This window comes from Gopherus evgoodei, chromosome 7 (assembly GCF_007399415.2).
Source record: "Gopherus evgoodei ecotype Sinaloan lineage chromosome 7, rGopEvg1_v1.p, whole genome shotgun sequence".
NCBI lineage: Eukaryota > Metazoa > Chordata > Testudines > Testudinidae > Gopherus > Gopherus evgoodei.
In genome coordinates, this window is record NC_044328.1 from 117,715,659 (window position 1) to 117,728,977 (window position 13,319).

At 38.1% G+C, this 13,319-nt stretch overlaps 1 protein-coding gene across 4 annotated transcripts in view; it reads right to left on the bottom strand.

Annotated features, from left to right (window-relative positions):
* Window positions 1-1,250: 1,250 nt before the first annotated feature.
* The window catches only part of CNTN6 (contactin 6), a 230,795-nt gene continuing 218,726 nt past the window's right edge, over window positions 1,251-13,319 (bottom strand). For 2 of the 4 annotated variants that reach the window (XM_030570685.1, XM_030570686.1), the window contains exons 17-19: window positions 5,521-5,633; window positions 3,528-3,696; window positions 1,252-2,680 (exon numbers count right to left, since the gene is read on the bottom strand). In XM_030570685.1, the coding sequence (XP_030426545.1) occupies window positions 2,580-2,680; window positions 3,528-3,696; window positions 5,521-5,633 (383 nt within the window). In that variant the 3' untranslated portion in view covers window positions 1,252-2,579. Of the gene's footprint in view, window positions 2,681-3,527; window positions 3,697-5,520; window positions 5,634-13,319 lie in introns of all 4 variants that reach the window. The other 2 variants (XM_030570683.1, XM_030570684.1) reach the window with 2 other exon arrangements.

A 13,319-nucleotide genomic window follows, 5' to 3' on the forward strand; every position in this document is an offset into this window, starting at 1 on the left:
GGGCCTTTTGTGAAGGGGAATGGGTACACAATAATCATCAGTAGGAACATTCAGAACATATAAGCATGTTTCATGAAAAGTGCTGGTGTTAGTAAATGTTTTCTACATATTCAGTTTTTTAACAAGGAAAGGGGACACAGCACGGGTCTTTATGCTGAGGGTGCACATTACACAGTATTTAGTAGTGGAGAGGGAATGTGAACTAGTGCGAGGTGCTGAAGAATATTTTGGTCCCCCAAACCTAATGTGAGAGAGTCAGTCCATTGATATTGGTGTTCATAAAGCTGTCAAGCTATAATCAACTAATGTCACTTCATATTTTGGGCCAAACTCATTTATTTTAAATGGTTTATAGTCACCTACTATGGGGCTGAGTTTGACTGTCTAATAACTGAATAAATTGAAGAACTTAATCAGGTGATTTTCATCATCTTGTAGTATAAATATACAGTATTGCTCCTTTCCTTCCCCCTGACAGTCCCACCTGAATATCAGGGCTGGCTCCAGGTTTTTTGCAGCCCGAAGTAAAACAAAAAACAAAAACAAAAAAGCCGGAGTGCCGCCACTGAAGCAAAACCACCACCACCACCACCAACAACAACAAAAAAAGCCGGAGTCCCGCCCCAAAATAGCCAGAATGCTGCCCCCTGAAAAGTGCTGCCCCAAGCACATGCTTGGAATGGTGGTGCTTAGAGCCGGCCCTGCTGAAGATGAATCTACAGTTTCAAACAGTGACAAAATAAATAATAGTTAATACATAGTGACGGAATCTGTCAGGAGATTAATATATTTTTTTCAGTGACAAAGCATGTTAACAAGCTCTGATATAATATCGTTGCTCTGGTAAATGTGAGAAAATGGTGGCAGTCAAACACAAAGAGAAGACTGAAATTTTTCCATGTGAAGGTTGGTAAAATCTATACTGTATATATCTGAGTGAAAGAGACAATCTGTGGACATTATGACTAATACTCTTGCTGAATTGATTAAAGAGCAACTTTACAAATCGTTAAAAACATTGGACCCTATTCTCCCACCACATGATTTCAGTATCTCCTGGTCAGAACCCTTTAAGGGCCGTTTAAGATTAGTCAGTGCTGTAATATGCATCAGGTGATATTCTACCCTGCTGAAGTCAGTGGGAGATTTGCTACTGACTTCAATAGGGCCAAGATTTCATCCACTATGTACAGGCATAGGGGACCCACATAAATGTGAATACCCTGCAATTATATGTCTAGGCAAAAAACATTTCAGAACTTTTTCAACATTTGGGATGATTTATGTCAAATCAATATGCAGAGCTTTTCAACAAGCCACTGTATACTTTATTGATAACAGAAAAAAGCTCTCCTTAGATTCGTTATTAATTCTTTCAATGATTGCATTTTATTCAATAGGGTAGTATTGGTATAAAAAAGATACAGTGAAAATGCGGTGAGTTTTCTATAAGGTCACACATCAACTTTTCATCTCCTGAGTGGCACTGTTGTATGCTTGTGAATTGCATTAATGCTAAAGGAAATTATGTACACAAAGTATATCCAAAAGCAGTAAGATGAAAATATAGTCTTAAATATTTAAGTAACTATATGGTTGGATTATTCAGTTATTTATTTATTAGAAAAACAGAACTGAAGCAGATGATTTAGAAAATGAAACACAAAATTACATTGATTTTCCAAACATTTATAAGAAAAATAGTACATCAAATATTTCGCAGACCAACCATGAAGATGTTCCTTTCATAATAATAAATAATAAATATTTAGTCCCCTCTGAAATGCTTGATTTATTGACCAGAATAGTTTCTTTGCATGAAAAAGTTTTTTAAAAGCGTATTTGAGAATATACTGGTTTAGTGTATGCTATATCATAAGAAATATTGTCCTGTTGAAGGCCTGATCCAAGGGCTGTGGGATTGAAGTCAATGGGATTGTTTTAACTGAGTTCAATGGGTTTGGACTGGACTCTAATTCCTTTTGTAGAAGCAGATGACTATTTCCCTTTTCAGAGAAAATAATTTGGTAAAGTTCAAAAGGGTACATTATATGTCAATTCATGTTTTGTAACATCTAAGTAGTAACCTGATACAAATAGGTGCAAAATGTAAACAAATATTATTTCATTAAATTGTGAAGTGTGGTTATTATTCTTGTGTATAGATTGAAATGAGAAGGTAGGCTAAATATCCACTTCACAAACATCTGCAAACCTATTCCTTCTTTATTATCAATTCACAATTTATGAGTTGGCCTGGGTCTTTCATGTGGGTCATATAATTAAACTGGATTTGTACCATATCTCATTGTTTGCAAAATATAATAGATGTCACTTATTGCAATCACACAGCTATATTTTGGCACCACTCCGTTTAATTTATTTATATATATTTATTCTCAGATTTTAATATATTTTAGTAATGCAATATTGTTATTTACATTCTTAATAAAGTACAGTGTACATTCCCACCCCTCAATAGTATAGTCATCGCGAATGTTGGCTGTGGCTTTAGTATCAGGATAAAATCTATAGATGATTTACTTTCAAAAGTCCATGACTGTCCCTGGCTTTAATCATCAAAGAGCTGAGAAAGTAAGAATGCAACTCAGAATCATAATCCCATTTGTTAGCACATGGACTACCAACTGGAATGATTTTGTTCCTCTGGAGTTTAAACCTATAAAAATACAAAAATAAAACCACCTCAGGCAAGTAAATTCATATGCAATAGCACTTTGTGTCAGATCTATTTTTCAAAGAATTCAGAATCATTCAAATTTTTCAGCAAAAATGCATATACAAATGTTTTGAATTATAATAATTCATATCAGCTCAGTCAAGGTGCTAAGTGTTCTCAGTGCCCACAGATGCTAGCACTTCATTAAATTGGGACCATGGTGCTTTGTTACTAGGGAGACCGGATATCCTGATTTTATAGGGACAGTCCCGATTTTGGGGGCTTTTTCTTATATAGGCACCTATAACCCTCCACCCCCTGTCCTGATTTTTTACATTTGCTATCTGATCACCCTATTTGTTATTGCTAATGGGTTCACATAATGCTTTTTGCAGCAGCATTGCCCAGGAATTACAGAAGTAAAATGACATAACTTCATCTCAACAAGAGAAAAGGAGGAATCTTTTCATGATAGCTGGCACCTTCTTTGAAGGTATTTTAGGAGGAGATGCACCCCCAAGTCTTTTACCAACAAATCAGTGCTACATAATGCCTATTAGGCACACCCTTGTGTTGAACAGAATCACTTATTCCACATGGAGTTTTGTCCCACTCTCCAGGCCACTGCAGAGGGAGTGAGACCCTGAAAAGTTAGGCCACACACAGACTGTGTAAATTCCTTTCCCCTATTTGCATTAAACATAAAACTATACCAGAGATTGCTCCAGGTTTACCTAGCATTAAGCCATGGTATTGCTCATTGACGGTGGTGAAGGTCTAGTTAGCCTTCCCTTTAGAAGTGCACTGGCTTCATTTTAGACAATAATATTCAGAAAAGAAAACGTACTTGATATTTTTGGAATCCTAATTTCCTCACTACTGCTGCCATCCCCACCGTCACTGACTGTTCTTATTTCTATGAGATAATCTTCTTCAAATGGTACCAGAAGCTCAGCTGAGGTGTTATTTGTCTCCAGTATATGAGTTTTGCTTTGTCTATTTTGCCTGTACGAAATCTAAATATGAAGGGATTAGAAAAAAACAGAAGTAATTGGATTTTTGTAGTTGCCTTTTTTTGGCTCTCTGAGAGAGCATTATTCCTCATATCTTACACACATGTAATTCTGCATGTTCAGAACCCTGCAGATTTATTGAGCAGAAACCGAGACCACTTCAGAAAGTGACAATCATTTTCTGCGTAGACTCAGCATATGGGGCCTAATGAGTGTTGTGCTTCAATTACAATGCCGCCCTTGTCCTTTGTGCAACACAGTATTAATAAGAAATAGATCCAAATTTCAGTTATGGTGTAAGACCATGAAAGATTATTAAAAATGTATTATTCATGTCTCTATCTCACTCAGTGTGGAAGTATGGAGGATGCACTTAAGGCCAGATTTTAGTGTTTCTCATCCACAGTTTAGGCCTGATTTGAAAACAGCTCAGCTCATATTAAGATAGCCAAACGAAGGATTTATTTTCAAAAGTGCTCATCTCCCATGATCTCCCCTTGTGACACTGATGGCCCCATTTTCAAAACAGCAAAGAACCCATCGTGCTGAGCTCCTTTGAAAATCTGCCCATTTGTTTCTGATCCAAAGTCCATCAGAATCAATACAAATACTCCCATTGACTGCAGTGTAATGCTTATCTGCAGATCTGAAAAAAGTGCAGCAACCTGTAAGTGTATGTACTAAAAAAGCTCAAGAGCAGACAATAATTTGGATAGCATCAACTAGAACTCCTTTCTCCTAACGCAGAACTCACTGCATTTAGTACTGTTCATGTGGTCTTTTTGTTGTGATATCGTTGTGCCAGCTTACAGATTGGTTGGACTATTTCACTGGTGCAGGAGAGCTAGTCAGAGATAAATTTAGATGCAAATCCTGTGTGCAAGAATAATCTCTTCTTCAGGAAGTCTTTCTTCTTTGCCAGCACAGCAATGACACTATCTAACTCCTTGCTCTTGGCAGCTTTTTGACACTTCTATGCTAAAAAAGATAAACTGAAGAGTGAAGTGGATGGAGAAATGGCGTTAATGGGCATTTTTAAAATAGGTTTATAGCAATGAGTACTTAAAGAGCTCCTAAAATGTTGAAATATAATAGAAAAGTATTGCCTAGAAGCAAATGGTTAAAGCACAAAGGAGTGAACTTAACAGAGCTCATCTAGTCTGTCCCCAAAAGTGTGCAGCTCGTCAAATAACATAACTCACTAGGGAATAACAGCGTACGGGCTCACCTCTCTTCCAGAAATGTTGCACATTTTTTTGTTTTTTGGGGCTGATTTTTTTTTCCATGGGAAATATCTGTGCATAACCTTAGAGTGAGTAAAACAACAATACAAAAGTCCTCCATATCCTTACTCATGCAATTCTTCACTCATGCGAGGAAGTTTTGCAGGACTGGGCCTAAAGGACAGTATCTAAATTCTTCATGAATGGTCTGAAGAATCTTTCCTTTCTTGAACTGCATTGTGGCCACCTCCCTCCTTGGTCAAAACCATTGCAAACAGGCTTCATACTAAATTTACCCTTTTAAAACAATAGATTTATTTAAATGACGTTCATGGAGAGCTCTTTGACACTTTTATTACCTAGAGGTCTATCCTCTGATCTGTGTGGAGATGCATTGACAAATTATAAGAGCTGATAGTAGACAGCCCAATTTTAATTTTTATATTTGACTGTCCATCATGCATCCCAAACACTGAAGAAGTCAATATTTTCCACTTAGTGATTAGTCTCAGGGAAAGTATGATCATCATCAAGCATTTGCTCTACTTGTGGTGTCTCTATTATAACTAATATGTACTATTAATTAGACAAAGAAATTACTTACTTTGTAGCCTAACACCTCTGATTCATTTTCCATTGTTTTTACATGTTCCCAATTCAAGCATATTTTTGAATTTGTCAGTTTCCATGCAATATTCACTGGTGGTTGACTTGGTGCTTTAAAAAAGATAATCACAACATACAATTGGATATTAATTTGCATAGTATAATCGAATGAGCTGCTGACATGAAACTAACCAATGCACGGCTGATCCAAACCAAGAAGAGTAAAAATATTTTCAGGTCAGTAATCACTATCATGTTAGTTAGAATTGTAAAGTTCTACTCATAACAAAAATCACCTACTGAGAAAAGTGCAGTTTGGGAATATAGGACGAATCTGATGCTTTCAGCCTATACTAAGTTACACTGAATAGATTTTGTTAAATTTTAAGTACTGTTAAGACTATTTAGATGTCATGTACTACAAAATGTTTTTCTATGTGGATATCAGAAAAAAACAAAACATGAGGTCACAAAGCTTGAAACAAGCTCAATGTGCAAGTCTTTGTTTTTGATAGATCAAACTGCCAGGGTTTTAGGAACCCTTGTGTCCAGTAGATAGAGTAGACTTTTGAAGGCACAAATAACACTCATTAGGTGCTAGATCCACAATGTTCCAGATCCTCAAAGGTATTTAGGTGACTAATTCTTGCTACAATCAATTGGAATTGGGCACCTAAATGCATTTAAAAGTTTAGTGCCTAAATTGAACCTTTCGGCACCGAGATCCAACGTTGAATACAGGCACCACTGAGATCCTCAAAACCCTGCTCATCTGCCACCTAACCCAGTAGGCCCCTGGAGTCCCCAAGGCATCTAAGCTTCCAGTTGTGGGCATGTGCAAAAAATGCCCAAGTCCTGACTGCCACCAAGCTGCTTGGTGCCCTAGCCATGTCAGGATTCCTAAATGAGGTTTTCCCTGCCTGTGTTGCTTGTGGGGTCCAATCTGGTACATATGCTCACAATCCTCTGTCTCTTTTTTCACGAGAAAGGACTGACTAGGCTTAGGAGACTAATTCCAGGAGAGGGTTCATGGCTGAGAATCCCAAACAGGGGGAGGTGCCTCCCTTTTGCCTGGAGTTAGGCGCTTAAATATCTTGGAGTGGAGACTGGTGGGACTTAAGCCCTGTCCCACTCCTTGGCATTTCCTAGTAGCTAGTTTAGGGAGCTCCTCACTCAGCTTGCTGGACTGAGTCTCCTTTATGGATCTAGATCAAGTGCCTAAATGCTGTTTGTGCCATTGAAAATCCACTCCAAAATGATTGGGATTAAATTCTGCAAAATTCAGAGTTCTCTAAGGATGTGTGAAGTTGAAACTGCATCTCTGAAGTAAATTTGAGATTTAGAATAGTGGATTGTATCCTATTGTATGTTGTATCCTCCTTGGTTAGGGAACACATATGGGAGGAGAGCATTTCGAAATTAAGAGAATGAGATGAGATTGCCTACAATGGCAAATGGCCCATCTGTGACTGCTAATAGAAAATATTTCCAACAGCCAGATATGGGACACTAGATGGGATGGGGTTTGAGTTACTACAGTGAATTCTTTCCTAGGTGTCTGGCTTACTGGTCTCACTGACATGCCCAGGATCTAACTGATTGTCATATTTGGGGTTGAGAAGGAATTTTCCCGCAGATCAGATTGGCAGAGATTCTGGGGATTTTTGCCTTCCCCTCATACATCGGGCACAAGTCACTTGCTGGTTTGAACGGGAGTAAACGGTGGATTCTTTGTAACTTAAGCCTTCAAATCATTATTTGAGTATTTCAGTAACTCAACCAGAGGTTATAAATCAATTACAGGTTCTGTGGCCTGCAACGTGCAGGAGGTCACATCAGATGATCACACTGGTCCCTTCTGGCCTTAAAGTCTATGAATGTAAACTTGGATTGGAAGGAAGAAAATGGATTCATTAGGACCCGTAGGACTCCTACGGTTTTCATGACTCAGACTTAAAATGAACATATTAATTTTCTGGGATCCATTTTTTCCCCTTTTATATGTATGCACTGCTGTTCCGACTTCTGACCTTGACATTTAGCATATGTAAATTATAAGCAACAGTTAATTTGGTAACAGTCTGTAACCTCTTTTGTTTCCTACAGAGATGGAACAAACTAATTGTTACATTATGCAAGAAAAGTAGTTTTGTTCTTTTCATAATTGTGGAGAGGTTTAATCCTTTTCATCATTAGGGAAGGAAGATGTTGGTGAACAACCGAGGTGTAACCAAACAGACGTGTGCACATTTCAGCTGCTCCCTCATTGAGAAATAGTGTGAAAGCTGGGTGAAGACTGATTTCTTTCTTTAAAAAACGTTCATGAACTTGCATAAAAAGTGAACTCATTTAAATGGTGTTCACAAACTCTTATTTGCTTTTCACAAACAGTTTTTCAAGTAATTGCTTGTTCACAAGGAGGTTCAGTGAAGGAAAAGTGTCATGAATCCTCAACAAATTGTGTATGCTCACAGGTATTTTCATGGAAGCATTGCAAGTAATTGTGTGTGGATGATCTTCACCTCTCTCCAAAGAGCCCCACAAAGGTCTTTGTTGTGCCACTGAAGTCTAACTGAAACTCATAAGCCATTACCATTTGACTTTCACACAAAATGTGTCGGTTTGTATCACAGGAGAGTTATCCAAACCCTCTTCTGTATTTAAAAGTTGCAGATATCTGATCAGAGAGCATAGGTAATACTTTGTTACTGAGGTGACCAGTCATACAGCATGAATAGCAAATTACAAATACCATAGTTATAACTCAAGGCAACAGATGCAATGAAGCGTTCACAAAGTCTATAATACACAGACCGAAATATCTTCACAACTAGTGTTCATCAAATAGCTTGTAATAATGAACGTGGCCTCAATTCAGCAAAGCATTTAATCATGTGCTTAACCTTAAAGCAATGGAATTGCTCGCATGCTTAATGTTAAGCATGTGCTTGGCTTCGTTGGGGTTTATATTTCTAAAAGCTGAAATCTGTTCCATATAATGTGCAAAGAAAAAGAGGGTATAATTTGGTCTGACAATAACATGGACTTCCCTGAAGATACATAAACTTTGCCTAATATATATCGAGGGAGGAACGGTGTTCTGCTTTCCAAGAAGTATACACTACTGTTAATGCTACTTTATAATCTAACCAAGAGACTTGGTTGGGAATTGCACCTGTTCAGACAAAGAGCTAAATTCTGTTTTGTTATACTATGCAATTCCATTTAAATCAATAGATTTGCACCAATGGAAATGGAAGCTAAATTTAATACGTGGGCTAGCTTTTGTCTGTTGGAGAATAGGAGAGCATGTCCTCTTTATTTTTAACCATAGTATTTCAGATATCTTGGAAGACAAGTGGTTGTGAAGATGGAGACACTGTCTTGATGTGAATATCCTTATGATAGATGTATCCTGTTTATAATTCCTTCACATATTATCTGTTCTCATTAAACATATTTCTATCTTTCAATAAAGAGTTTGAACATTTAATGTCTATTTTTAAATATTGAACTTGTTACTTTTACTTAAACTTTAAAATAAGCCATTATCTTAATTCTTACCTTGGCAGTAGATGTAGTCATTGTAAAACAAGCATATAGTTATTCCCTTCCTGTCCTGCTATCAGGTAAGAATACCTTAAATGTTTGTTAATAATATATTTATTAAGAAGCGTATCTGCTCTTACATATACTGAATCATTTCCAAATATTGTCCAGTTTCCATTAACCAAATGAACTACTAAGAAGATTCCAGGTCTTGACCACAAACTTTTTGGCTCAATTTTGCTTTATGATAGTTTTATTTAACAGTAGCTCACACTATATATTGTTAATTTAAAAAAATTATAATTATGTTGCACTTTTAAGTAACATCATGGAGATGACATTTAATCAGGAGGAAAAATGCACAATGATGAGAGAAAAGCATGGTAAATACTTCCTTTTTTGTCCATATAAGGGCTGCTCACATGTTCACAGCTGAAAAGTAGCTTGTTAGCAAAGTCTAACAAGAGAAGTAAGAGCACTTAGTAGTGAATTTAGGGCACTTAAGTTTAGAAGGTGTTTCGAAATTCTGGTCTATTTCTGTGTGTGTGTGTGTGTGTGTGTGTGTGTGTGTGTGTGTGTGTGTGTGTGTGTGTGTGTGTGTGTGTGTGTGTGTGTGTGTGAGAGAGAGAGAGAGAGAGACAGAATATTTTCTTTTCAGCACTGATTTTCTCTTTTCCTATAAGCTAACTCTGCTTCTTGGGATACAGGAAGGTACTATGTGTTTTTACATAGAATATATTTGATTATTGATAAACAAAATCAATGTGGGCAAAATTTGGTTATTCCACTATCCCAGAAGTTTCAGAGATCTCTGATTTGATGGTATTAGCCATTCAGTCACACTTGCTGTTATGGTGTATATTCTGGCCGCCTTTGTGCAGGAAAACTGGGGTGGAGGGGAAGGAGATTGCAGAGGGAACTCCAGGCCATACGACTACATGTATGTAAAAGCCACCCAGAATCTAGAACTAGTGTTTGTTCCCTTCAGCACAAGTATGTAGGCTGGCCAGCCACCATGAATTTCCTAAACACCAAAGGGATAACAGAAACCTTCTAAACATGTAGCCAAGAGGAAAAATTCATGGCAGTCACATTTGCCAACCTAATATACGGCTCTATGTGTGATGATGTCCTTGCTGTGATGAATGTACTGCACCCTGTGATCTTAGCTGTATTTAATAATTTTTGGCTTAGGAGAATAGGAGAATAAAAAAATGCAGAGTGAATATTAATTTTCTTGCTTTATCAAACAGTCAATTAGCTCCAAAATGGAATCTCAACTGTGCTACCCATTCCCAGTCAGTACCTTCACAGCCTCCTTTCAGGCTGCTTTCTTAGTTTCTGCCCAGGTCCTTTCTTCTACACTCACTGAGGCTACCATGTCCTTGTAGGGAGGCACCTATGGACACCATTATCACAGTGTGGAAATAGACAGCATTGTGGGCTAGGATGGTCACCAAGCGAAGAACAAAGGGAGGAGGAGCACTTTCAATTTGCCTGCTCCAGGGCGGGATTCCCAATAAAAATGGGCTAACAAGTGGAAACTTCATGGGTGAAATTCAGTTTCTCCTCAACCATCCCAGTGGGGTTCCCCCACCATCTCGAAAGTGAAATGAGCCAAGAGGTTGCCTGTTGTGCCCCCTTCCCCTGAACTACCCATCAACAAGATCCCAGTGGAGCAATATGACCAGGGATGCCCTGTGTTCTCAGCTGCCCCTTAAAATGGGATCCCAACAGTGAAGAGGGTTACAACTGGACTGGTAATATGGCCTGTGGTACTACCATTCTCTCCAGAGAATCTCTGAGGAGCTTGAGGAGGGGAGAATGCATGATTCACCAGCCTCACTACATCCTACATGGGGCTACCTATGCCTCTATTTTGCCCTCCATAGCTATTTGTAAGGCAGATTTCACAAAAAAAAAATAAAAAAAAATATAAAAGATCAGGGCCAGATCCTTTGCTCTCCATCTGGCTATTGTATAGCTTGTAAAGCTGATGTGGTATTCTGGGATTCCTCCATCTAGCCAGCAGTACTCTGTCCACTCCTAGCCCAACCACTGTAGGAGATACATCTGGGGAGGCCTGAAGATGTAGCTGGAGTTCATTGTGCTAATGAAACAGTCAGTGGGGCAGTTATTACCTGTGTAAATTAGAGCAGTCCTAAGGCTGCTCTAAATTACTTTGGAGGCCAGATTGGCCCCCAGCCAGTCCTAGATTGGTGGACAAGAAAGGAGCCTTACAGTTATCTTTCCCATCCCTCACACCTCCTTGGGTCTGTGCAGAAAGCCATGTGACTGGACATGGAGAGCTGGCCTACAGAAAGAAAATAATGTGAATACAATATTCTTATTAAACTAAATTAAGCAAACAAACAAAAGCCTAACAGTCTTTGCAATATTTGGAATTAGACTTTCTTGAGCTAGAAGCTTTATCCTATTGAATATTCTGATAGGCAGATCTCACTTTGATATGTTATTCTAGTGCAGGGGTCGGCAACCTTTCAGAAGTGGTGTGCCGAGTCTTCATTTATTCACTCTAATTTAAGGTTTTGCATGCCAGTAATATATTTTAATGTTTTTAGAAGGTCTCTTTCTATGAGTCTATAATATATAAATAAACTATTGTTGTATGTAAAGTAAATAAGGTTTTTAAAATGTTTAAGCTTCATTTAAAATTAAATTAAAATGCAGAATCCCCTGGACTGGTGGCCAGGACCTGGGCAGTGTGAGTGCCACTGAAAATCAGCTTGCGTGACGCCTTCGGCATGTGTGCCATAGGTTACCTACCTCTGTTCTCGTGCCATGATAATCAAAAGAAAACACAGATGCTTTACTAAACCACAGGTATTTTGGTACATAGAGAGAAGTGGGTATTTGGTGGTGGAGATGGGAACTAATCAATGAAGCTGCTAGTGAACATAGTTACAAGTGCTTAACCTTTTTGCTGTCAGTCATAATAAATACTAAAGATAGACCTAAAACGCACAGATCCAAATCCCCTTGAACTGTGGGGAATTTCAATTTTAGATCAGAACTTCATAGTTCAGGCCCATACCTACTCTCCATTTTTATATACTGTCCTCTAGTGATAAATATTAGAGTATCTAGAAAGCTTATTTTCATTTATTATTACTGTTATTTGATACTTGTCACATATAAAGCACCTATCTTCTGAGGAATTTAGAGTTTTCAAATATTAGTTAATGAGACTTCATAATGTCGGAGTATAATTACATCCTTTAAAAGATAGATGAATTAAAGTTCTAAGAAATTAAGGGACAGATTCTGCCCTTTTCAGTCATGGTGAGTAACGCCTTACTGTGTGCTTAGGTGACCAATCACACCACTTGAATGACAGTGTGTAACAGGGTGGCTTGCCTCTTTAAATGCCAGCCAACCCTAGTTACTAAGCAGGCATACCCAAGAAAGGCTCAGCTATATCTGTTATTAAGGACAGCAGAACACTGCAGAGACAATATTCCCTAGGAGACTAGAGTGGTGATGGAGAGAGATGACTGATTGTGGAGAGAAAATAGTCTCCAGCAGAGAACTCTGAGATACCAGGGCTGAGTTGAGAGAGTTATGGAGGTGTTCTAAGAGAGATATAAAATGTATGCAAAGCTTGCTGGGAGCAAGTAGGTTCCAGAACAGAAACCTGGGACTCTGGGATTGAAATCGGAAGCAGGAAGTCTCCAAGTGACCTGATGAGAAGATGTAAACAGATCAACTTAAGGAGGGATTTGAATTTTTATTAATTTAATAAACCAGAAACTGAGGAGATGTGTGAATGGACAAAAGGATTTGTGAGTTATAGAAGAAGCCCCTAAAAGTTAAAAAATTGAGGTAGAGGCTATTTGCAGGACTGCCTTGAGGCCACAAGAAGGCGCTGAGCCACATGATGATGTATTCAAACTGATATATGTAGTGAGCAGCCCACAAGAAATCCATAGGCTAAAAGGTTTCACCAAAATAATCATTTTGAAGGGTAAGTTAATCTGCATAAAGCAGTCACTTTGGACAGGAAAAAGAACTAAATTCATTGGATAAACTGTTTGTTACAAATTTTGTGTTCAGCTCTAATTCTGATGTACTCTTTTGAGGAATAGGCAAAATTCAGTTTTGCTGATAGTGAAGGTTACAAAAACCAGTACAAAACAAAACATATTTTTTCTCTCTTCCACGAGACAAATAAAATGCTACCTTTTCATTTTTCCATCAGCAAAAGTTGTAAATCTGTTCCAGGAAGTA